This window comes from Tamandua tetradactyla, chromosome 16 (genome assembly GCF_023851605.1).
Source record: "Tamandua tetradactyla isolate mTamTet1 chromosome 16, mTamTet1.pri, whole genome shotgun sequence".
In the NCBI taxonomy this organism is placed as follows: domain Eukaryota; kingdom Metazoa; phylum Chordata; class Mammalia; order Pilosa; family Myrmecophagidae; genus Tamandua; species Tamandua tetradactyla.
Genome location: NC_135342.1, coordinates 22,225,630 through 22,253,040, shown reverse-complemented (window position 1 = coordinate 22,253,040; position 27,411 = coordinate 22,225,630). Strand labels below are relative to the sequence as shown.

General features: G+C 44.5%; 1 protein-coding gene across 1 annotated transcript in view; it reads left to right on the top strand.

Annotated features, from left to right (window-relative positions):
- Positions 1 to 5,814, top strand: part of LOC143659107 (cell adhesion molecule CEACAM1-like) — a 36,129-nt gene extending 30,315 nt beyond the window's left edge. The window contains exon 6 of the mRNA XM_077131738.1: positions 5,770 to 5,814. Within this exon, the coding sequence (XP_076987853.1) occupies positions 5,770 to 5,786 (17 nt within the window). The 3' untranslated portion in view covers positions 5,787 to 5,814. The remainder of the gene's footprint in view (positions 1 to 5,769) is intronic.
- The last annotated feature ends 21,597 nt before the right edge of the window (positions 5,815 to 27,411 follow it).

The window sequence follows — 27,411 nt, the reverse complement described above, 5'->3', positions numbered from 1 at the left end:
TACTTTTGGCAGAAGCATTGCGTGCAGGGAAAACAAACCCATATCCAGAGTATGTGTCTATTCCAGTTAGAACAAATCACTGCTCCTTCCATGAAGGGAATGGTCCAATGTAATCAACCTGCCACCATGTAGCTGGCTGGTCACCTCGGGGAATGGTGCCTTATTGGGGCTGAGTGTGGGTCTTTGATGCTGGCAGATTGGGCACTCAGCAGTGGCTGTAGCCAGGTTGCTGAGCCCATGCATAACCTCCATCCCTACCACCATGACCACTTTGTTCATGAGCCCATTGGGCAATGACAGGAGTTGCTAGAAAAAGAGGCTGACTGGTGTCCACAGAATGGGTCATCTTATCTACTTGATTATTAAAACCTTCCTCTGCTGAAGCCACCCTCTGGTGCACATTCACATGGGACACAAATATCTTCATGTTTTTAGTCCACTCAGAAATGTCTATCCACATCCCTCTTCCCCAGACCTCTTTGTCACCAATTTTCCAATTATGGTCTTTCCGAGTCCCTGGCTATCCAGCCAAACCATTAGCAACAGCCCATGAGTCAGTATTCAAACACACCTCTGGCCAGTTCTCCTTCCAAGCAAAGTGACAACCAGGTGCACTGTTCAAAGTTCTGCCCACTGGGAGGATTTCCCCTCACCACTGTCCTTCAAGGACACCCCAGAAAGGGGTTGTAATGCTGCAGCTGTCCACTTTCGGGTGGTACCTGTCGTGTCTTACTGAACCATCTGTAAACCAGGCCCGAGTTTTCTCTTCCTTGTTCCTCTTGGAACTTCCCCAGATGCCATAGCTCTGGTCTGGGAAAGAGAAGGTAATGTGGCAGGAGTGGAGACCAGCACATTTGAGCCACTTCCTCAGGTAACTTACTTGTGCCTTCAGGACCTGCTCTGACCCATCTCATATATACCATTTTTATTTTATGATAGAGTGCTGCTGTGCACGCCCAACTTTATGGCTTGGTGGGTCAGACAACACCCAGTTCATGATAGGCAACTCAGGTCTCATGGTAACTTGGTGGCCCATGGTTAAGCATTCAGTCTCTACTAAGGCCCAGTAGGAGGCCAAAAGCTGTTTCTCAAAAGGAGAGTAGTTATCTGCAGCAGATGGTAAGGCTTTACTCCAAAATCCTAAGGGTCTGCGTTGTGATTCTCCTATAGGGGCCTGCCAAAGGCGCCAAACAGTATCTCTATTTGCCACTGACATTTCCAGCACCATTGGATCTGCTGGATCATACGGCCCAAGTGGCAGAGCAGCTTGTACAGCAGCCTGGGCCTGTGGCAGAGCCTTGTCTTGTTCAGGTCCCCACTCAAAATTAGCAGCTTTTCTGGTCACTTGATAAATGGGCCAGAGTAGCACACCCAAATGAGGAATACGTTATCGCCAAAATCCAAAAAGACCAACTAGGCTTCTTTTTTGGTCGTAGGAGGGGCCAGATGCAGCAACTTATCCTTCACCTTAGAAGGAATAACTCGACATGCCCCACAACACTGAATACCTAGAAATTTCACTGAGGTGGAAGGCCCCTGCATTTTTGTTGGATTTATCTCCCATGCTCTGACACAAAAATGCATTACCAGTAAGTCTAGAGTAGTTGCTACTTCTTGCTCACTAGGTCCAATCAACATGATATCATCAATATAATGGACCAGTGTGATGGCTTGCAGGTGGGAGAAATGATCAAGGTCCCTGCGGACAAGAGTATGACATAGGGCTGGAGAGTTGATTACCCCTGAGGCAGAATAATGAAAATATATCGCTGAACTTGCCAGTTGAAAGCAAACTGTTTCTGGTGGTCCTTACTAATAGCTATTGAGAAAAAAGCATTTCCCGGATCAATAGCTGCATATCAGATACCAGGGGATGTATTGATTTGCTCAAGCAATGATACCACATCTGGAAACAGCAGCTGTGATTGAAGTTACCACCTGGTTGAGCTTACGGTAATCTGCTTCATCTTCCAAGACCCATTTGTTTTCCGCACAGGCCAAATAGGAGAGTTGAACAGGGATGTGGTGGGAATCACCACTCCTGCATCCTTCAAGTCCTTAAGAGTGGCAATGATCTCTGCAATCCCTCCAGGAATCCGGTATTGCTTCTGATTTACTATTTTGTTCAGTAGGGGCAGTTCTAGTGGCTTCCACTTGGCCTTTCCCACCATAACAGCCCTCACTGCATGAGTTAGAGAGCCAATGTGGGGATTCTGCCAGTTGCTCAGTATGTCTATTCCAATTACACGTTCTGGAACTGGGGAAATGTCTACAGAATGGGTCCGGGGGCCCATTGGACCCACTGTGAGATGGACCTGAGCTAAAAGTCCATCAGTCACTTGGCTTCCATAAGCTCCCTCTCTGACTGGTGGACCAGAGTGACGTTTTGGGTCCCCTGGAATTAATGTCACTTCTGAACCAGTGTCTAATAATCCCTGAAATATCTGATCATTTCCTTTTCCCCAGTGCACAGTTACCCTCGTAAAAGGCCGTCGGTCTCCTTGGGGAAGGCTTGGAGGAAGGTTAACAGTATAAATTTGTGGCAGTGTAACAGGGTTCTCCCCCAAAGGGACCTGGCCTCCCCTTCATTCAAGGGGCTCTGGGTCTGTAAACTGTCTCAAGTCTGGAATTGATTAAGGGGCTGTGATTCTGTGTTTTTGAGATTCAGGTTAGACCTCTGTTCACTTGACCTAGAACTCTTTTGTTTATGCAGCTCAAACAAGAATTTAGTAGACTGCCCTTCTATTGTATTTCTAGGTACCCCATGATTTACTAGCCAAGGCCACAAATCTCTGCAAGTCAGATTATTCTGACTCCTGCTTTGAGCTTACTGTCTATTATAATAGCCATGTCTACCCTGTCTTTGGTGATTAAGTGCTGCCACCTGGCTTCTGCCAACTCGGGATCATCCCCATTGTGTTTAAGGATTCCAGCTCTGTGACAGCAGTTCCCACAGTCATATCTGACCTACAGAGAAGTGCAGCTACAGAGCTTTCAGGGATGATGGCGCTAGTCTCCCAAATTTATTTCTCACTGTTCTGGTCAAAGGTGCATCTTCCAGACATTCCTGGGGTACAGGATCAGGCTTTGCATGATAAATCCACTCTAACATCCCAATCTCTCTAAGCCTCTGGATCCCCTCATCTACATTATACCAGGGCAGTTCTGGCATTTCAACCTCAAGTAATATCCGCCACCTTTTTTTTTATTTTTTATTTTTATTTTTTTACATGGGCAGGCACCGGGAATAGAACCCGGGTCCTCTGGCATGGCAGGCGAGCATTCTTGCCTGCTGAGCCACCGTGGCCTGCCCCTGTCCAGCACCTTTTTTTTTTTTTTTAATTTTTTAGTTCTTTTATTAATTAATGGAAAAAAGAAATTAACGCAACATTTAGAAATCATACCATTCTACTGTCCACCACCTTTTAATCCATGTTTCAACCAACCACCCAAACGAGCTGTTAACACCTTTTCTAACCGCTCGAGCTATAACATTGAATGCAGAATCTCTGCTTAGTGGGCCCATATCAATAAATTCAGCCTGATCCAGCCTTATATTCCTCCCACCATTATCCCACACCCTTAAAATCCATTGCCACACATATTCCCCTGATTTCTGTCTATATAAATTGGAAAACTCACACAGTTCTTTTGGAGTATAACGTACCTCCTCATGTGTGATACTTTGTACCTCACCTTTAGGGGTCTGTTGGGACTTTAGTCTAGTGATAGGTCTGGATGAAATGAGGGTTGGTGGAGGTGGGTCATGAAAAGAATTAGAAATATCTTCCAAGCCATTTGCTTCAGGGCATTTATTTGCAGTTTCATCTGGTGAAACAGGATGAATCACTCTAGGGCTAATCCCTTCAGGTGGAGTTTGGGTGACCAACTCCTCAAGGCAGGCTGGAAGTGGGGCGGCTATGTCCTCAGGGCAGACTATTACAGGGTTATCTAGAGAAGACTCAGCATGACCCAGGGTTTCAACCTCACCCCCAACATCATTATCAAGCCATATGTCGCCATCCCATTTTTCAGGGTCCCACTAACGGCAGACACCATGCAAGATTGAAATTTCAGTTTACGTTGTAAAGTTGCTACTCTAACAATAAGATTCTGAGTCTGATTTTCAGAGATCTCAATTCTACGTTTATAGCAAATGCAATTTTCCTTCAGGACACTCACAGAAACTTCTACATCTGTTAGATAGTGGTTAAACTTCTTGTTTGAAGCCTCAAGCCCATCCTTTTCACTCATTAATGTATACAGTGTATCTAACAACAACCAGCCAACATCTCTATAACTCCTATTTCCACAAAACTCCATAAAAGCGTCAAAAACATTATCCCCCAGAGTCTGGCTTCATACAAGTGAAGCATTAGGAGAATCGAATGGTGATATTTTGACTATCTCTTTTGCCAACTCACTCCATGGATTGGCAGTGTCATTCTGATTATGGGAATCAGAGTCCTTAGTGCCTTTGAGTCCAGTCAGAGTAGAAAACCATTCATAAAAACTCATTTTTTAGATTCTGTTTCTTAAGAACCACTCCTGGTACCAAGTTGTATTCGTTAGGGTTCTCTAGAGAAACAGAATCAACAGGAAATATTCGTAAATAAAAAATTTATAAAAGCATTTCATTTAACCATGGGAACATAGAGTCCAAAATCCATAGGGCAGGCTGTGAAGCTGATGATTCTGATGGAGCGTCTGGATGAACTCCATAGGAGAGGCCGAGGCAGGAGGAGAGCCTGTCTCTTCTGAATCCTCCTTAAAAGGCTTCCAGTGATTAGATTAAGCATCACTCATTAAAGAAAACACTCCCCTTGACTGATTACAAATGGAGTCAGCTGTGGATGCAGCTGATGTGATTATGATTTAATTCTATGAAATGTCCTCATCGCAACAGACAGGCCAGCCCTTGCCCAATCAAACAAACAGGTGCCACCACTTGACCAAGCTGACACATGAACGTGACCATGACACCCACACAACACCACTTCTCCAGTAAGCATGTCCCCTTCCATTCCCCTAAGCTGGGGGTCCTAGCTGCACAGACTCAGGGTGGAGAGACTGACACATAGCCCAGACTCCCACCCTCCAGGTAAAGATAGCCTTGTCTGTCCAGGAGCTTGGCAGGAGCCAACTCAGCCTGTCCTGAGCCCACCTTGAGGGAGAAGCCAGGAGTCCAGCAATGCATAGAGTGGGCGTTGGGAGCATCAGCCAGGGGCCCAAGCATGAGGGGTGAGACACGGCAGGAAGGGATAGGCTGCTGTATTACAGGCTTGGAGACTGCCACTGAGGGACAAAGTTGGTCACTCCTAAAGAGAAGTATTGAAAGCAAACTCAGGGGGGTGACCTATGGCCTGTCACAGACAAGAACCTTCCAGGCTCAGGCCCTGGCATCTGCTCACTTAGGACCAGCGTGTCGCCTGATGTCTGCTCTCTCCCCCTTGCCAGGCCCCCTGCATGATTGCAGGACTGCCGTTTCCATCTATATAGTGAGTGTGGGCAATGGACGTTTTGGGCCCAAGGTCCCCAGAACACCTAGGGTTCCCCCCTGCCCCTCCCCCCCACATATACCTGGCTGTGCTTAGAGATTCAGGAAATAGCAGGCAAGGGTGCAGCAGTGGGTGGGGAACAGAGGGGGGAGGGGCCTGAGAGCAGAAACCTCTCTGAGCAGCCCCAGCTCAGGACCAGAGCCGGGGACGAGCAGGATCTAGTTCTGAGAAGGTTACAAGGTGGTCAGAGGACTCTTCTTTCCTTTTGCAGAAACTTCTAAACCATGACACAAATATTTACTATCAGATCAACCCCAAAGCAGAAGTGGCTCAGTAGTTTTCTCCGGAAATTGCTCCTTAGCGGCTGAGAGGAACGGCCATCTGAGACCACAGACCCTGCAAAGAATCAGCCTTAAGGCCCAAGGAGCCACTGGGAGCTTGGGTGAAGAAGTCAAATTCCTTCTGGATTTCTGGAGACCCAGACAGGATGCTCTGAGCACAGGTTGGGTCAGGAGAATAAATTCCAATCCTACCACTCTCTGAGAGTGGGAACAGGGGCCTTCTAGGAAAGTGAAGGGGCCTGTGACCTGCTTTGGATTACCTGGAAAGGATCGGAATAAAGAGAACCCTTCCCTCATTTCGTTAATTTCTACTCATAGGAATAAAAGTAATTCACCTGAACCTTTGGCTCAATTTTTTTCTGGGTCACACTGTGAAATATTACCTCTAATTTGCTCCACCCCATCCCTACTTCCTAACAGAGAGAAGTTGGGGGGCACAAAATGGTGGGACCATGTTAACAGGTTCCCAGAGACTGGTCTACCGGGGGAAAGCACAGCTGCCCTGGGGATCAGGGTATACTGGACAGCTCCCTGCACTTGCCCCTCTTAGCACCCAGCTTGGGGTCTCAGGAACAAGGAAAATGGGGCTATCTTATGTCCACACAAAGATGGGCATTGAAGGAGCAGCTACGGGCATTGGATGCCTTGGGGGTGGGGGGTGCTGCCCTTTCTCAGCCCATCTCCTGAACCCTCCAGCATTCTTCTGTCCAGACCTTGGTGGCCCATTTGACACGCTGACCTTCACAAACAAACTTGCTTGTCCCCTAGTCCAGGATCCAAGTTGTCCAAAGGCCAGCCCTCAAAACATTTTTATCCTTAGGTGGATGGGGGAAATCAAAGAGGAGCTATCAGAGTAACCAACGTGAGGAAGGACCCAGAATTCAAGATCCAAACCCGGTCCTTCCATGCACACCTGTGAACTCCAGCCCTGTATTGCCAGTAACTTCTGGAAGGTGGATTTCACTGAGATAAACCTCCTTTCAGCACATTAATGTCCACCTCCGAGGCTCCAGGGTTCTTTCTACCCGGAACTCACCATGGCTCCAAATGGTCATAGGATAAAGCATTCCCTCCTATGGTGGTCTGAAAATGCTGGGTACCCCAGAGAGGGCCCTTTGACCCATTCCTGAGGGTGCAGACCTATTGTAGGTGGGACCTTAGGTTGTTTCAATTGAGATGTGGCCCGCCCCATTCAAGGTGAGCCTTAATCCCCTTACTGGAGCCCTTGTCGAGGGGATAAACGACAGAAACAGCCCAGAGAGCTCAAAGCAGCCCAAGAGAAGCCGAGAGACAAGGACACACCCACAGAAGCGAAGAGAGGAAGCTGCAGGAGTTAAAGTTAGCCACGACCTAGAAATGCTGTGGCGGCTTCTAGAAGGAGGAAGTGCCGTGGTTGCAGCCCTAGATTAGGACTGCTTGCTTTGTTAGCTTGAGAGGAAGAGAATGTCCCAGAACATAGCTGAGTGTTTTTCTACCTATTTCAAAGTAGCAAACAAACTGTGCCACCAGGAAGCCTGCTTTCTACATTGTATACTTGTTCCTGGTCACATATCTATAGCCCTATATAACCTGTTGCTATCTGACTTGCCTGTTGACGGATGTCTACAAGACCCCTGATTCCTGTCTTTCTTTTCATTTCATTTCTTGGTACTTTGAGCTTTGTTGCAATAAACAACTGCAACAGAAAGCCACTAAAAGCAATGCAACCTGGGAGGGAAGAATCAGCAGACGCTAGCCACGTGCCTTCCCCTGTAACAGAGGTATCCCAGATGCCGGCAACCTGTCTTCATCGAAGGTACATCTTGTTGATGCCTTAATTTGGACATTTCCATGGCCTTAGGATTGTAAATTTGTAAACTAATAAATTCCCAGTGTAAAAGCTAACCCATTTCTGGTATATTGCATTCTAGAAGTTTTAGCAAATACCTCCTGACCTGACAGGTAAGCTCTCCTCTTACCCTTTCATCTCCAGCCCCATCAGTAAGCCAAACCCGCATGTCTCAGTCTCTCCCTAAGGGCCCTGAGAGAGGCCATGCTCTGATGTGGGGTCCACTCTGATCACATGTCCACATTTGCACAGACAAGCCTGCTCATTCCTAGAGCGCACAGCTTCCAGATCGTGAGGCTGTTCCACCTTTGCCAAGGGTGGTCTGTCATGAGATGAGCTGCAATAAAAGGCAGTGGCAAAGATTCACACGGTCTGGCTCTGAGTCCTCGTGTGACAGGTACACATAGTTGGATTGGACAAGGAGATGCATCTTGTATAACTTTCCTGTTGCTGCTGTAACAAATTACCAGAAATTTAGTGGAATGAAGCAGGGCTGTGTTCTTTCTGGACACTGGAGGAGAATCTGTTTCCTTGCATTTTCCAGTGTCTCAAGCATTCCTTGACTCTTGGCTCTGTTTATGTTCAGGCAGCAGTGGAGCATCTTCAAAGTTCTCTCTGTCATCTGCATCTGTTGTCACGTCCCCTTTTCTGAGTCTCCCTCTTTCCCTTGTGGTTACATTGGGCCCACGATCAGGATAATCTCCTTATCTTAAATCCAACCGATTAGCAACCTTAATTCCATTTGCAACCTTAATTCTCCTTTGCCAAGTAAGGAAACATATTCACAGGTCTGAGTATGAGGATGTGGACATCTCAGGGACCATTACATTATCTGTGTCAGCGCTTGAGGCTGTTCTCATCATCTTCCTTCACTCCACACTCCCCGTGGGCCACCTGGGTGTGCAGCCATGTCCTCAGCAGCCTTGATGCTCCTGAGCAACCGAGATGGTGGCCAGGCCACACCTCCTTCTGCCCTCTTCCCCTCTTCCTTGTTCCACGCAGTTGTTAAAAATAACAGGAGGGCGGGCCGCGGTGGCTCAGCGGGCAAAGTGCTTGCCTGCTATGCCGGAGGACCTCGGTTCGATTCCCGGCCCCAGCCCATGTAACAAAAAACGGAAAAACAAAATACAATAAAACAAGAAAATGTTTAAAAGATGTTTCCCTTTCTTCCTTCCTTCCTTCCTTCTATCCTTCCTTCCTTCTCTCTGTCTTTCCTTTAAAAAAAAAAAAATAAATAAAAAAAAAAAAAAAAAAAAAAAAATAACAGGAAAGGGCGGGCCACGGTGGCTCAGCAGGCAGAGTTCTCACCTGCCATGCCGGAGACCCAGGTTCAATTCCTGGTGCCTGACCATGCCAAAAAAAAAAAAATAAAAAATAACAAGAAAATGTGAAAGTTTAGAAACCCTTCACAATGCATGGTGGAGCTACCATGGACAGTGTCAGCAAGCTCCCTCCCAAGTGCTGCAGCAGGGAGGACGCAGATGAGAAGGGCTGCCAGGGCAGTCATCCGTTTCTATCCTCCACGAGAAGACTGCAGCGAGTGAGCATGTCATTGCAGGGACAGCCTGGATCTGCCCTGACGTGTGAAAGCTGAGGCCCCTGCACTCTCCAGACGTGCGGGATATTGGTGCACGCTTTGCAACACCCTGCACAGCGATTGCAGCTCCCAGAGTGTTGCGTTGGGAGGCTGAGAGCCTGTTCCAGCCTCATGGTGAGTCTTCCCGCCCTTAAGACTCAGGCCACTGGCTCTGCCTATGACGCAGAAGAAACCTCTCACCATTAGCCTCTGAACCCTGCAGTCCACACCATCCCATCATCACCCAGCTTGGGACACCCTGAGCCCAGAATCCTGTTCCCTGAGCTCCAGGGGGAGATTACACTTCAGGTTACATCAAAAGTGAAGGTTTTCTTGTTACGGGTAATTTTCAAAAATTCATTTAAACTTAAAATCATATGGATATGTTTCTGTTTCATTGCATCAGGGAAATGACCTAGTGGTACTGTCATGCTCTCTACCACTACTCACAGAAAACAATCTAATACGCACCCCATGGGTCTATTACAAAGAAGAAGAAAAGCAAATCGTATCACAGACCAAAAGGAACCAATGGTCATAGAAGCACAGATGAGCCTGTATCTTGGGAGAGGAAAAATCAGTACTGGCTTAAAATGTCAGATAGCAATGAAGCTGTGAAAACATTTCAGGGTCCCGAAAAGAGAGGACTCCAAAGGGGATTCCACCAGAGAAAGGCCACAATTTTTTTTTAAGTTGATAAAAAGGTATATTTTATTAGCGAAATAGATCATAAACTCAGTTAACATTAACATTGCCTGGGCACACAGTTAAAAGAAATATTGCCCAGGCACCCAAGAGTTAACAAACTTCAGCAAAAGTGAAAAAGTAACTTCATTACTTCAAAGAATTATATAGCAAACGCATTTTACCTTGAGTGCTTTTATCAGTGTCCTCAAAGGGAGAATGGAACTGGCAAATTTCAGACAGTAGGAGTTGACTGTCACAATTTTAACACCAAAAATTAATAATTACAGTCTATAAAAATGTTTTTAAGACTAAATGGAGTGAATAATATTCAAAGAAAGAGAGGAGAATAGCAAGACAAAGCTGAACCAATTTAAAACTAATTATGAAAAACCTAGAAAACTGAAAAAAATTGAAAAGTCAAAATGAAACAGAAAAAGAAAAAAAACAAATAAAACAAAACAAAAAGAAAGAAAAATAAAATAAACAAAAAAGAAAAAAAATAAAAAATAAAAAAAATGAAACAGAAGGACTAAGTCCAAACAATGTAACAACAATCAGAGTAAATATACATGAACTTAACTCTAAATTAGTTTTTAAAAATCACCTATGACTTTTTTTCTAAATGTTTCTTCATTTTTAATAGAGTGGCATCATACTCCATTGTATAGATATAATGCAATCTGCGTAGTATTAAAATGATGAAAATTTAGGTTGTTTCTTATATTTTTCTATCAAAATATTGCTGCAGTGAATACCCATGATTAGGTATCATTTTTTGTCACTGTCAGTGTGAAAAATTCCTCAAAGGGGAGTTTGGGAGGCAGAGGCGTTATATATCTTTAATTGTAACAGACATTGACAGGTCGCATTCCACAGGGTTTGTACGAATCTCTGCGGCCCCCAGAACGGGGGCAGGGGGGAGGGGGAGGGTTCTCACCACGGCAGGTGCAGCCGCACTCTGTGTTCTAAATCATGGGGATTTTAGCTCATTTCAAACCACCACATTGCGTGATATGTTCACTATCCGGGATGACATTGATGCCCATTTCTCCCACTTGTGCAAGGCTGAGTTTTCTTTGTATGTCTAAGGGCCATTTTTTTGGTTCTGTTTTGTTTTTTTTGCAGTGAGCAGATGCCCATTTTTCTACTAGATTGGTGGTCTTATTAATTTTATATGCTCTTTAGATATGAGCAGGTTAGCTCTTATTTATGGTAATTCCAGGCATTTTGATATTGCTTGCTTTACTTATATAGACATTGTTACGTGGAGGTTTAAAAAATATCCAAATATCACTTTTTCCTTCTTTGGCTACAATTAGAAAACACTTCATTTTGAGGCTTTTTAGTGGTTTCAATTTTACCTTTAACTTTTTATTCATTTACAACATATCTGGTGTATGCTGTTTTTTTTTTTGTTTTTTTTTTTTTTTTTTTTTTAAGGAAAGACAGAGAGAAGGAAGGAAGGATAGAAGGAAGGAAGGAAGGAAGAAAGGGAAACATTTTTAAACATTTTCTTGTTTTATTGTATTCTGTTTCTCCATTTTTGTTACATGGGCTGGGGCCGGGAATCGAACCGAGGTCCTCCGGCATAGCAGGCAAGCACTTTGCCCGCTGAGCCACCGCGGCCCCGCCAGTATGCTGTTTTATTCAGGATGGTAACTAGTTACTCATGGATCACTCTTATTGTCTATAATAATTTTTTTTAACTAGTGTTTCAGTACTTGTTCTAGTTTGCTAGCTGCCAGAATGCAATATACCAGAAATGGAATGGTTTTTAAAAAGGGGAATTTAATGAGTTGCTAGTTTACAGTTCTAAGGCCGAGAAACTGTCCCAGTTAAAACAAGTCTATAGAAATGTCCAATCAAAGGCATCCAGGGAAAGATACCTTGGTTCAAGAAGGCCTATGAAGTTCAGGCTTTCTCTCTCAAGTGGAAGGGCACATGGTGAACACAGGGCTTCTCTCTCATCTGGAAGGGCACATGGTGAACACGGCATCATCTGCTAGCTTCTCCTCCTGGCTTCCTGTTTCATGAGGCTCCCTGGGAGGCATTTTCCTTCTTCATCTCCAAAGGTTGCTGGCTGGTGAACTCTGCTTCTCGTGGTTATGTCATTCTCCAAAATGTTTCCTCTTTTATAGGACTCCAGAAACTTCTCAAGACCCACCCAAATGGGTGAAGACATGTTATCACTTAATCCAGTTTAACAACAACTCTTGACTAAATCACATCTCCAGGGAGATGATCTAATTACAGTTTCGAACATACAGTACTAAATAGGGATTAGAAGAAATGGCTGCCTTTACAAAATGGGATTAGGATTAAAACATGGCTTTTCTAGGGTACATACATCCTTTCAAACCAGCACAGTACTCCAGCAAACACATAAACCCTCTATAAGAATAAAGATGATTTGAACCACACAATCAATAGGCTTGAATAAACAGACAATAATAGAATACTGCAGCCAAAATACTGCATATTAGATACTATCTTTAAACACGTGGAACATTTAAGAAATGGACTGTTATTCCTTAGTAAACAAATCACAGTGAAACCATTTCATCCAATCACTTACTTTGTAGACAGTGGAATCAAGTTAGTAATCAATAAACAGTAAATGAAAAAGCAGATAATTGACGATTTAAAATGTAGAGGCCAAACAAAGCCAATCTTAAAGAACACCTAGGGCAATATATAAAATTCCACAAGGGTTCCAGGCACTACAGTAACTTTCAAGAAACCTACAACCTCCAGATGGGTCCCTGGTCCAGATAAGTCCTGAAACTTAGCCCAGCCTCTCCAGAACGTCATATAGTTCCATCTCCTTACCCCATATTAGTGACAGACCCCCAATATCAAAAATTTAGAATTGCCATAGCCCAAACACTGCTAAAGATCAAAGGTGATGGTGGAGTTATACATAGAAGATAGGACTTAACAAATGAATATGAATGCTGAATCATTAAACTGATATATCTTTTAGTCTACAGTATTTTAGAGTAACTAGAAGTAAAAACCTAAAATTGTGAAATTGTAACTCATGTCAAAGTCTGAAATATGTTCTACAACTAATTGTGGTGCTGTGCTTTGAAATGTATAGCTTTTTTGTATATGTGTTATTTTTCACACAAAAAAAGCATACAACGTAGGAAGAACTTAACAATAAATATTCTCTAAACCATTTAATACATGCAAAATTATTCTTTAGAAAAATATAGAGAGGCCAAACAAGACATCATACTGAAAAAAAATTTTAAAACCAGTATATAATTTAAAATAAATGCACTTATACCAAAAGCTGGGGCATGCAGCCAAAGTAATATTTCCTGGGAATTCATAGCTCTAAACGTTTATACCAGAAAAGATTGATTAAAATGAACTGATTATGCAACTTAAGAAGTTAGAGAAAAAAAACCAGAAAAAATTAAAAGGAGTAGAAGACATGAGATAATAATCTCAAAAGGAAGAAACTAATAAACTAGTGGATCTATTCACTATCGAGCAGATCCACAAAGCCTGGGTTCTGATCTGGGGGCTCTTTGAAATACCCCGACATCCCGTCTCCAACAATGGAAAGCTCAGTCTAGCAGGTTCCACAGCAGCCCCACCAGGCCCCCTGCACAGATCCTGATAGCAGATCTTTTAGGGCCACAGGCTCTCAGCCATTTCCCCAGCGTCCACGCGGGGACAGAGGTGTCAGGGTTCTGAGTGTCCAGTCCGTGTCTCCCACGGTTGACTGAACCAACTCTGCTCTCCTCCCCAAACGGCTCGGGCTCTGGGGTTGGTTCTGGTCACCAATCCATAGCACCACAATCCTCCAGTGTGAGGTTCCCCTATGGAGTCCTCGATGTCTGCCCCAGGAGCTTCACAGCCTGGGTAAATCAAGAGCATTTGAGGCTGGGGTTTGTGGCAGTAAAGCACCCTCTGGCACTGGTCTAGAGAGATGGAAGGCTCAACATGAGTTCAAATAGGAGCACGAGTGCCTCCCAGTGGCTTTTTCATGCTAGAAGAAGGGGCGGGAGAGTTGAGAGATTAGAGCTGACCCTGGACGAAGTGCAGGTTTAGGTGGATTGGAACAGAGAAATGCAAGAGGAGAGGGACAGGAGGCGGGAAGAGTGGCCAGGGAGATGGGAAAGAGTAGGCACAAGAAGGAGTGTTCCAGGCGGAAACTAGAGAAGCGTCTTTCTCCGTCTACTCACAATCACACTTTGGACTGTTAATTCTTGGATATGGGGGGGCCTCCGGATGATTGACACTGACCCTGGCCTCTACCAGATGCCAACAGCACTGCTCTGCCCCTCCCAATTGTGACAATCAAATCCAGGTATTGTCACTGATCCTTTACATCTAGGCATGTGATTGGGAGAAAAAAAAGCTTCAATATCTATTAAAGTGACTTAACAATTTGCTTTAAGTTTAGAAGGCATATCTAGAGGTGATTAACTTATGGCGACCTATGGCTAACTAGAGGAAGTGTTTTCTCAGTGTCACCCACTGCATTATATTGCAAAGCAGAACATGAGAAATTCTGAAGATGTTAGGAAAAATAATACATGATAAGAAAATCATACCTTAAAAGGTATCTTAAGGTATCTTACAAGCATCTTAGCTTTGAATGAAAAGTCATTTCTATCATCAGGAAGAAATGTCTTTTTAAGAAGAAATCTATAGCACAGGGTTCCTTGGGTTCATTCTTTAACTAAAGATCTACCCTAAAAAATGGAATTCATCAGTGACAGGACTGGTGGGGTCAAATACCCAGCACAGTGGCTGACAGCAGCCCTTGTCCCCCAAAACTTGACCCTTGTCTGAAGGGCAGAAGCCCTGGATGCTTCCTCAGTACATTAAGCAGGCTGGGCATCCTTTTCAGCGCCCTCCCCATTCACCGTCCTTCACTCTGGCAGACTCTCATGCCCACTCACGGTATGACAGATATTACTGGTGTCTACTGCGGCCTTAGACCCACCTCAACCTGGGACACGCCCCACAGGTTCCACAAGGAGTTCATTTCAAGGGCCAAGTTCTCTAAACTGTTTTTTTTCTTTTTCCCATCACCTTGAACATACCTCCACATTTGCACATATGATCAGTTACTTAGCAGCCTTTTCAAGACAGTTGTGTGGTTTTAAAAATTTTTTTGGAGTCAGATGCATTTCAACTATTGGCAGAAAATATGATTCTATTCTGTATACAGGGATTACCAGTAGACACGGAAAAAGAGAAACTGCATTAGTGTTCAGAGAGAAGACCACCAGTATATGAATGTGTGACAGTTTAATACCATAATAAATTCCAAATAAAATTAAAATTGGCTGGGCTCAAATATAAACCATGGATGGTGTTCACCATCTCCTGCAGAGCTAAATTGAAAAGGTGGCATTTACAACAATTCTAGAAGAAAACATGGACCACATTACTGATAAAGCTAATTCATTTATTTTTTTGCCTTAGAAGAACATTCAAGTATATTATGTTCGTTGTTACAGTGAAAACAAAATACTATCAATAGTATATAAAATCAATAGCCCCAGTAGAAATTATTCTTTCTTCCTTTAATTTCAAGTACAAATGTAGAGTCAGCTCCTAGGCCCCTCTCCCCAGAGCCAAATTCATGTACCTAGCAGTGGAAGAACTGAAGTTTGAGATTCTCTATCTTCAAGGTGTGTGTGTGCGTGAGAGACGGGGGGGATAGGTGCACTTCACATCCGGCAGTGCCCCCACACCGCAGGAACTTCTGGGGGCTGATATCCTACCTGAGGGCACCGACCCCAACCCTACTCTTGCCGGGCAGCTAGTTCCCTGGTCATGCCAGAGCCCTGTGGCCATTTCATGCCCAGGGGCTTCCATTCCTGCAGCAGAGACAAGCCCAGGGTCTGACTGGAGTCAGTAAATCCAAAGTGTGCCCGGGGGGTGCTGCAGTGGGACGGGGACACCAAGTGAGCCTGCCATTCCCAGTCACCGGGATTCCAACGTGTGACTCAATACAAGAAGAACAGAAGATTCAGGAGGGGCTGTGGAAGCAGGAGAGTGGGAAGTGGTGTTCTCATCACTCCAAACAATATCATTTGCTCGGTAGCGAGCTCCACTGAGGAAGAGCAGTGTGGAGGGAAAGGCAAGTGTGGAGAATAGTATGGAGGGAAAGGCAAGGAGTCTGGGATCCGGACACACCTGTCATCTAGTACATCGAGGGTTAGATGGCCGGTGGGGTCAGTGACATTGTGGGGGAGAACCCTGCATCAGCAGGATGTGGCACCTCGGCTTTGAGTCAACAGAGGTGCCTGGAAGACCCTGACTCTTAGGGGACAAGCAGGCCAGCAGGTGGCTGTCCTCCTGGGTAACCAGGCTGCACCAGGGCGGCTGCGGTGGGCTGGAGGAAGCCCGAGGTCCGGGGAGTCCACAAAATCTACCACACAGCTACGGCAATCAAGAGAGTGTGGTACTGACATAGACATAGACAACTCGATGGGATATAATTGAGAGTCCAGAAATAAATCTTCACATTTACAGTCAACGGATCCTCAACAAAGGTGCCAAGACAATTCAGAGGGATAAGAATACTCTCTTAAACAAATGTTTCTGGGATAACTTTTATATGGATATCCACATATAAAAGAAGGAATCTGGACACACCATATTCAAAAATCAACTCAAAAATGCAAATCAAAACCACAATGAGATATCATCTCACACCCACCAGAATGGCCATTATCAACAAAACAGAAAATGACAAGTGCTGGAGAGAATGCGGAGAAAGAGGCACACTTATTCACTGTTGGTGGGAATGTCAAATGGTGCAACCACTGTGGAAGGCAGTTTGGTGGTTCCTCAAAAAGCTGAATATAGAATTGCCATACGACCCAGCAATACCATTGCTAGGTATCTACTCAAAGGACTTAAGGGCAAAGACACAAACGGACATTTGCACACCAATGTTTATAGCAGCGTTATTTACAATTGCAAAGAGATGGAAACAGCCAAAATGTCCATCAACAGAAGAATGGCTAAACAAACTGTGGTATATATATACGATGGAATATTATGCAGCTTTAAGACAAGATAAACTTATGAAGCATGTAATAACATGGATGGACCTAGAGAATATTATGCTGAGTGAGTCCAGCCAAAAACTAAAGGACAAATACTGTATGGTCCCACTGATGTGAACGGACATTCGAGAATAAACTTGAAATATGTCATTGGTAACAGAGTCCAGCAGGAGTTAGAAACAGGGTAAGATAATGTGTAATTGGAGCTGAAGGGATACACACTGTGCAACAGGACTAGATACAAAAACTCAAAAATGGACAGCACAATATTACCTAATTGAAATGTAATTATGTTAAAACACTGAGTGAAGCTGCATCTGAGCTATAGCTTTTGTTTGTTTGTTTGTTTGTGTTTTTTGTTTTTTCTTTTTTATATTTTTTTTCTATTTTTTATTTTTATTATTATTTTTATTTTTTCTCTATATTATCATTCTATATCTTTTTCTGTTGTTTTGCTAGTTCTTTTCCTAAATCAATGCAAATGTACTAAGAAATGATGATCATACATCTATGTGATGATATTAAGAATTACTGATTGCATATGTAGAATGGAATGATTTCTAAACGTTGTGTTAGTTAATTTTTTTTTAATTAATAATAATAAAAAAATCAACTCAAAATGGACCAAAGAGCTACAACTATAAAACTCTTAGAAGGAAGCATAGGTGCAAATCTTCACGACCTTGGATTAGGCAATGGATTCTTATATATTGCACCAAAAAAGCAAGCAACAAAAGGAAAAAACAAAGTGTATATCATCAAGATTAAAAATGTTTGTGCTTCAAAGGACACCAACAAGAGAGTGAAAAGTCAACCCACTGAAAGGGATAAAGCTTTTCATGTCATATATCTGATTATGAACTTGTATCTGATATATATAAAGAAATAAAACAACTCAATCATAAAAAATAAATAACCCAGTTAAAAATGGGCAAACCCTCTCTATGTGGGAAATGACTCCTAGGGGCAAACACCTTTCGGGCAATGTGGGATAGAAATCCTAGAATGAGCTGGGACCCAGCGTCAAGGGATTGAGAAAATCTCCTTGACCAAAAGGGGGAAGAGAGAAATGAGACAAAATAAAGTGTCAGTGGCTGAGAGATTTCAGAGTCCAGCACGTGATATAGCTATAGAAATACGTTATATAGATATAACCTTTTTAGTTAAGGTATATTGGAGAGGCTAGAGGGAAGTGCCTGAAAATGTAGAGCTGTGTTCCAGTAGCCATGTTTCTTGAAGATGATTGTATAATGATATAGCTTTTACAATGTGACTGTGTGATTGTGAAAACCTTGTGTCTGATGCTCCTTTTATCTATGGTATGGACAGATGAGAAAAACACATGGATTAAAAATGAATAAATAATAGGGGGAACAAATGTTAAAATAAATTTAGTAGATTGAAATATTAGTAATCAATGAAAGGGAGTGATAAGGGGTATAGCAAAAAATTGGGGAAACAAAGGCTTAAATATATAGGGAGATGGAGATACTAGCAATTAGTGAGAGGGAGGGATAAGAGGTATGGTATGTATGAGTTTTTTTCTTTTTTCTTGTTATTTTTCTGAATTGATGCAAATGTTCTAAGAAATGACCATGGTGATGAATATACAGCTATTTGATGATACTGCGAGTTGTTGATTATATACCAAGAATGGAACGATCATATGGCAAGAATGTTCGTATTAGTATGTTGTTAGTTCAAAAATTTTTTTTAAAAAAAGGTATATTGGGAGAGGATGGAAGGAAGTGCCTGAAAATGTAGAGCTGTGTTCCAGCTGTGTATGGTGTGAACAGATGAATAAAACATGTGGATTAAAAATGAATAGGGGTAATATTTTGTTGGTAACAGAGACCATCAGGAGATAGAAATAGGGTAAGATATTGGGTAATTGGAGCTGAAGGGATACAGACTGTGCAACAGGACTGAATACAAAAACTCAGAAATGGACAGCACAATACTACCTAATTGTAATGTAATTATGTTAAAACACTGAACGAAGTTGCATGTGAGAATGATACAGGGAGGAGGGCTGGGGACACAAATGAAATCAGAAAGAAAGATAGATGTTAAAGATCGAGATGGTATAATCTAGGAATGCCTAGAGTGTATAATAATAGTGAAATGAACAAGGTACAAATTTTAAAAATGTTTTGGCATGAGGAAGAATAAAGGAATGCCATTACTGCAGGGTGCTGAAAATAGATGATAATTAATACTTTAAAATGTCACCTTATGTGTGAGACTAAAGCAAAAAATGTTTGTTACAAAATTTATATTTTGACTAGAGCATTTTCTAATATAACTCATGTAGATAATTTGATTGAATGTCATAAGTACTTGGAATCTCAGGTAGGACATGAGATTTTGTTGGTTTGTCCAGAGTGATGCCCCGACGAATCCCAGAGTGATTTGATCAGTGAGTGGAAAAGTATTTGCAAAGTCCCCTTCGGGGAATGGTGAGAACGGGGAGAAATTCAACTTCCCCAAGTTGAATTTGTGATATTCTCACAAGCAGTGTGGACAACCAAAGCTATAGGCTGAGCCCCCAGTCTTGGGGTTTGTTCACATGAAACTTAACCCCACAAAGGATAGGTCAAGTCTACTTAAAATTTAGGCCTAAGAGTCACCCCCAAGAGAGCCTCTTTTGTTGCTCAGATGTGGCCTCTCTCTCCAGACAATATAAAGAGCAGTTTCACCACCCTCCCCCTCTCTGCGTGGGACATGACTCCCAGGGGTGTGGACCTTCCTGGCAACGTGGGACAAAGATCCTGGAATGAGCTGAGACTCAGCATCAAGGGACTGAGAAAAACCCTAGAATGAGCTGAGAATTAACATCAAGGAATTAAGAGAACCTTCTCGACCAAAAGGGGAAAGAGTAAAATGAGACAAAGTGTCAATGGCTGAGAGATTCCAAACAGAATCGAGAGGTTATCCTGAAGGTTATTCTTACGCATTAAATAGATATCACCTTGTTGTTCAAGATGTAGTGGAGAGGCTGGAGGGAACTGCCTGAAAATGTAGAGCTGTGTTCCAGTAGCCATGTTTCTCGAAGATGATTGAACAATGATATAGCTTTCACAATGAGACTCTGTGAATGTGAAAACCTTATGTCTGATGCTCCTTTTAGCTACTATATCAACAGAAGAGTAGAACATATGGAATAAAAATAAATAATAGGGGGAACAAATGTTAAAATAAATTCAGTTTGAAATGCTAGTGGTAAATGAAAGCGAGGGGTAAGGGGTATGGTATGTATAGTTTTTTTCTCTATTATCATTTTATTTCTTTTTCTGTTGTCTTTTTATTTCTTTTTCTAAATCAATGCAAATATACTAAGAAATGATGAATATGCAACTATGTGATGATATTAAGAATTACTGATTGTATATGTAGAATGGAATGATATCTAAATGTTTTGCTTGTTAATTTTTTTTAATTAATAAAAAAAAAAGTTTAAAAAAAACCCTCAGAAATGGACAGCACAATACTACATAACTGTAATATAATTATGTTAAAACACTGAATAAAGCTGAATGTGAGAATGATAGAAGGAGGAGGGCTGGGAGCATAAATGAAATCAGAAAGAAAGATAGATGTTAAAGATTGAGATGCTATAATCTAGAAATGCCTAGAGTGTATAAGAAGTGACTAAATGTACAAATTTTAAAAATGTCTTTGCATGAGGAAGAACAAAGGAAAGTCATTATTGCAGGGTGCTGAAAATAGATGGTAATTAATATTTTAAAATGTCACCTTAAAGCAAAAAATGTTTATTTGGTACAAAATTTACATTTTGACTAGTGCATTTCCTAATACAACTTATGTAGATAATTTGATTGAACATCTTAAGTACTTGGAATCTCAGGTAGGACATGAGATTTTGCTGGTTTGTCCAGAGTGATGCCCTGATGAATCCCAGAGTGATTCGATCAGTGAGTGGAAAAGTATTTGCAAAGCCCCCTTCGGGGAATGGTGAGAACGGAGAGAAATTCAACTTCCCGTTGAATTTCTTGATATTCTCACAAGCAGTGTGGACAACCAAAGCTATAGGCTGAGCCCCCAGTCTTGGGGTTTGTTCATATGAAACTTAACCCCACAAAGGATAGGTCAAGTCTACTTAAAATTTAGGCCTAAGAGTCACCCCCAAGAGAACCTCTTTTGTTGCTCAGATGTGGCCTTTCTCTCCAGCCAACACAACAAGCAATCTCACCATCCTCCCCCTGTCTATGTGGGACATGACTCCCAGGGGTGTGGACCTTCCTGGGGCGTGGGACAGAGATCCTGGAATGAGCTGGGACTCAGAATCAAGGGATTGAGAAAAACCCTGGAATGAGCTGAGACTTAGCATCAAGGGATTGAGAAAACCTTCTTGACCAAAAGGGGGAAGAATGAAATGAGACAAAGTGTCAATGGCTGAGAGATTCCAAACAGAGTCAAGAGGTTATCCTGGAGGTTATTCTTACGCGTTGAGTAGATATCACCTCATTATTCAAGATGTAATGGAGAGGCTGGAGGGAACTGCCTGAAAATGTGCAGCTGTGTTCCAGTAGCCATGTTTCTTGAGGATGACTGAATAATGATATAGCTTTCACAATGTAACTGTGTGATTTTGAAAACCTGTGTCTGATGCTCCTTTTATCTACCTTGTCAACAAACTAGTAGAACATATGGAATAAAAATAAATAATAGGGGGAACAAATGCTAAAATAAATTTAATTTGAAATGCTAGTGATCAATGAAAGCGAGGGGTAAGGGGTATGTTAGGTATCTCTTTTTTCTTTTCTGTTTTCATTTTATTTCTTTTTCTATTGTCTTTTTATTTCTTTTTCTGAATTGATGCAAATGTTCTAAGAAATGATGAATATGCAACTAAGTGATGATATTGTGAATTACTGATTATATATATTAATGTTTTATTTGGTTTGTTAAATTTTTTTAATTAATAGATTTTAAAAAATGAATGGGGGAACAAATATTAAAATAGATTTGTTAGATTGAAATGCTAGTGATGAATGAAAGGGAGTGATAAGGGGTTGTTCTAGTTTGCTAGCTACCGGAATGCAACACAGCAGAGTTGGATTGGCTTTCAATAAAAGGGGATTTATTTTGTTAACATATAGTTCTTCAGAGGAAAGGTAGCTAACTTTCAACTGAGTTTCTTTCTTATGTGGGAAGGCACAGGGCGATCTCTGCTGGCCTTCTCTCCGGGTCTCTGGGTTCCAACAACTTTCCCCCGGGGTGATTCCCTTCTGTAGTTCCAAAGGCCTGGGCTGAGCTGTGAGTGCTGAGATGAGGTATGCTGAGCTGCTTGGGCTGTGCTACGTTGAGCTCTCTCATGTAAGCACCAGCCAATTAAATCAAACATCATTCATTGCAGCAGGCACGCCTCCTAGCTGACTGCAGATGTAATCCGCAACAGATGAGGTTCACATGCCATTGGCTCATGTCCACAGCAATACAACTAGGCACCTTCACCTGGCCAAGTTGACACCTGAATCCTACCCAGGGGTATAGGAAAAAATAGGGGAAACAAAAGCTAAAATATATTGGGTAGATGGAATATATTTCATATATTAGCTGTCAATGTGAAGGAGGGATAAGAGGTATAGTATGTATGAGTTTTTTTCTTTTTATTTCTTTTTCTGAATTAATGCAAATATTCTCAGAAATGATCACAGTAATGATATCGTGAGTTTTTGATTATATACCAAGAATGGAATGATCATATGGTAAGAATGTTCGCGTTTGTATGTTGTTATGTTTAAAAAAAAAAGGGCAAATGACCTGAAATGACAGTTCCCAAATGACTCCAAATTGCTAATAGCAACATTATTCATAAAATCCCAAAGTGGAAACAACCAAATGTTCATCAATTGATGAATGGATCAATACTGTTATCCATACATTGCAGTATTATTTGGCAAGAAAAAGAAATGAAGCACAGATAGAGGCCACAGCATGGATGAACCTTGAAAAATTAAGCTATGTGAAAGAAAAGGTCACAAAGTGAAAGACGCAAGCCACATATTGTATGATTCCATTTATATTAAACACCCAGACTTGAGGACTGGCGGGCTGGAATCATTTGGGATCGCGGATCAGGAAATGACATAAGCCACCACGTGGCCTGGGCTTGCTCACAGCAGGTGTCAGGGTCCCAAGGGCAAGTGTTCCCCAGAAACAAGGGGGAAGTGCATAGCCCAGGGCAGCCACACCCACACGTGAGGGAGTACTGGGATTTGAACAATCTGGGCACTCAGGACCAAGAAACAACCGGGAGTCTGCACCTTCCCCAAACACCTGACTCTGCTTTTCAGGAAAAACTGGCTCTTAGAGGAAAGAGGGTGGCCAGCAGGAGGGGGAGGGGCCTGCAATCAGGGACCTGCCTGACCACAGCCAGGCCCCAGCCAAGAGCAGCCCCAAGGAGGGGAGAGGGGCTTCAGGGCCTGAGAGAAGATAGAACACATTCTGAGACGGAGACACAGGGACTCTGAGTCCTTTCCTTTTTGTTACTAAAATCACCGACACCAGGCATAGTATATCTTGGAGATACACATCTTGGAGACCTACCCAAGGTGAAGATGCTTTCCGGTTCCCCTCACTCCATTCGTCCCAGGATGGCACCTTAGGACCCAGGGCCAGAGGCGAGTCTCAGACCTGGAAAAGGAGCAAGTGGAACCATAGACATTCCATGTGGAGGCCAAAGGAGACCCTGTGAGCTCAAGGAGGACAGTCCCTGCTGGAGACCTGGGGAGCAGAGAGACAACTCACAGCCAGGTGGGTGAGAACTCAGTTCTGACTGCACCCCTGTTCTGGGTAGGCATTTTAGGAATGTGACCCTCAGCTGATTCCTCAAATAGATCTGAATAAAGTAGACCCCCTCCCCCAAATTCCCTTCTCTGGTTACTCAAGGAGACCTTTTTCTCCCAGAGGGTCTCTTGAGACCCTTGTCCCAGAAGAAAGATATTATGCTCAGCACATCTCAAGCCCTTCACTCTCCACCCTGGGGGACAGGGGAGTGGAAGGCGATTCAAGCCCAGCTCTGGTCAAGAGGGAAAAACTGTAATAGCAAAAAAAAAAAAAAAGAAAGAAAACGGTTGAAGGGCAGGCCATGGTGGCTCAGTGGCAGAGTTCTCACCTGCCATGCTGGAGACCTGAGTTCAATTTCCGGTGCCTGCACATGCGAAAAAAAAAAGAAAAACTGTAATAGTGAAGAGGCCTGGGCCAGCATGGGGGGTGCTCAGATGCCCCCAGAGCACGAGGGACACTAGGGACCTAGGAGGGTGCCCATAGCCTGCCCTTGGGTTCCTCCTACAAGTAGCCAATGGACAGAGAAGGAATCTCTGCACTGTGATCACCAGCCTGGAGCGGGTGTGATGCTGGGGAACCCAGAGCACACAAATGCATCACCCCAGGGCTGCTCGGCCTGCACCTCCACCCTGTCCTTCAGTGTTTCCAGCTCCCATGACCTCTGCACTCTGAGACTGAAGAATGAGGGGAGGCCAGCCAGAGGTTCAGCCACGTGGAGAGATGCACAAAATGAAAACAGGGAAGGAAGAGAGTCAGATGACATTGACCCCCCAGGAGTAGGAAGAAGGAGCAAAGGGGGTGTCTGAGGACCAACTAGGGGGCTGGAGAGACATCACCAGAGAATGCCCTGGAAAGCAACCTGGGCATGACCCCAAAAGAAAGAAGAGCCATCAGCCAAAACACAGCCACCCTGGCCAGAGAGGCCTCATGACCACCACAAACAGATTTCACAGGACCTTCTGGGCAGAGACACCCAAGAATTTAGTGAGACAAAACTAACCAGGAAACTGCAGACACATGAGAACAAATGCAACTGCTGAGCGGCCAGCAGTGAGCCTAGGGGCACAGCCCAGAGCCCGTGTTGAGTCCTTCCTGAGGGAAAGAGTCTGACCATCTCGGTGAGGGCCCCAAGGTCTTTCCACTGCAAAGGGATCAGGATTCTCCTACCCTTGGACAAACGGACATGCATGAGGAAACCACCACATCCCTCACAAGTGCAGCTGGGTCCTGGCCTTGGAGCCATAAAAGGAATGAAGGATTGATGCAAGCTAGCTCGTGGCTGAGCCTCAGAAACATTACGCTGAGTGAAAGAAGCCAGGCACGAAAGGCCTCATGTTGTTTTATTTTATATGAAGCGTCCAGAATATGCAAGACCAAAGGGACAGAAAGCAGATAAGTGTTTGCCAGAAGGTGGACGAGGGGGTTGATGGGAAGTGAGTACTTAAATGGGTACAGGGTGCTTTTCTACAGCGATGAAAAAATTCAGAAACTAGAGAGGTGGTGGTTTCACGGCATCAGGAACACACTGAAAGCCAAGTCTCTGCATTTAGAATGGTTAAGTGGATGTTATGTGAATTCCATCTCAAGACAAATACTAGAATGAGATCCCCCGAGGACAGAGCATGCAGAACCCCCAAGGAGGAGGTGAGGGGCTGGGGAGGCCTCAGCCTCAGTACCACCTCCAGGATACTCACCTTCCTGTGCGTATTGTTCAGTCTGGTGGCAGGGGCTAGGACAGGGGCTGAGGACACTCTGTGTGAGGACACAGGACCTGCCAAAGGTCACACACCACATTCTAACCAGTCTGAGCTTTCCAATAAGGACTTTACTAGGCTCCGGGAAAACTCAAGGAAACCAGCTACAGGGAGACACTTAGAGCAGGAGGAGTGATGGACGAGGGGGAGCTGGGTCCCTGTAGTTCACAGGTGCCTCTCCCGACTCCAGGAGCAGGACTCCCCGGTGAACCGGGCTCCCCTGAAAGGCAACTCCCTTCGGTGGCCACCATCCTGGCGACAAATCAAGGAGAAGGGGGTGCAAGACGGGAAACCAAGAAATGGGGGAGAGGAATTCAGCCTGGCTTGTGATGCCAACTCAACAATCAAAGGACACTGATACGGACAGAGAGTGCCAACCACAGCCCTGATCCGCTGGGGACTGAGCACCTGAGAGCTCAGCCATGGCACAGGGCGTGGATGAGCCCCGGAAACTGGTGACCAGAAGGGAAAGGAGCTCCCGCCTTACCTGGAGCAGGGACATGGAGAGGTGTGAGGTGCTGTCTGGACCCCTGTTCTGGCCCCAGGCCCTATTATGGGAGTGAATTGGCTTTTCCCTTGCCCTGCTCCCCTGACACAGACTGGCCCCTCCTGACCTGCCTGGTTCCCCTGCTCCTCCCTCTTCTACTCACAGACCCACCCGGCCCAGCGCTGGGGCCAGACCTCACAGTCGCCCAAGGAGGATCACAGTATAAAGGACTAGGGATGAAACGCAGTGACCTAAGTTCCTAGAAATCTGAGTAGGGGTCATCTCATTCGGAGGTGAGAGCCCTCGAAGCATCAGAGACTGGCTCTCTCAGACGACAGGGCTCACATTGTATATGGCTCCTGACCTGCGTCTGAGCATCGGCGTTGAGTAAAAACCCATGGGAGCGCACAGCAGGTGACTTTGTCCCCTTTGTCCATCGGGGGGGGGGGGGGACGGCAGAGCTCCCTGCAGCCCGGAGCCTCCCGGGAGGAGACCACCCTCCCTTGGTGTCGTCCACAGCCCTATAGGGCCCGACCCTCCCCAGCTCACCCCAGCCCACAGCCGTCCTTGCTCCGCAGGCTGCACCCACACCGGACCCCATGGGCTCCTCCCCAGCCAGGCTTCTGTTCCCTCTGTGGTTTCCCCTGCTGCCTCCTGCCCTCCTCCCCACTTCCCTGACAACCGCCACTCATGCTGCGGCCTCAGCTAAAACGTCCCTCTGCCAGGGTGGCTCTATTTATGCTCCAGGCACCTAGGTACTTTCCCTTGAGTGAGAAACGGGAACTGATTCGTTCCCTGAAAATTGACACACATACCTCGCCCCCCCAATAACCTTAACCTGTGGTCACTTCCCATCTCCCAGGAGGAACGGGGTCGGCACGCGTGACCTTCCTCTTCTCACAAAGAAGCCTGACCTGAGATGAAACTAGACCCCAGACCCAAGGCAGTCACTACAGAAGGACAGAGTCCACCACGATCCCAGAGCGACTCAGGGTGTGCCAGCCCAGACTAGGGGACCCTGTTCTGTAGGTACTGGGTGTCCCCTGAGACCATCTCTCCAGCCTCTGGAGTCCTGGGGAGGCAGGAACTTCACGTGCAGGCCGGGTACAGGGTCGCACAGATTTGCGGCTGTGCCCATCGCATGGGGGCTGAGGGACCCCACGGCGCCTCCCCTCCCCTTGCAGAAAGGGGAACCCCGGGCATCTCCTGAGTCCCTGGCCCTGACGGGGTACTAGAGTAGACAACAGAGGGGGATACAGATGACTCTGATGCAACGCTCCAGTGCTGTGATGGAGGGAAACCAGCCTCCAGGCCAATGGCTGCCCACAGACCTCCAGAGACGCCCCATGGGGCCCTTCTTTAAGCCTCCCGGACCAGCTCC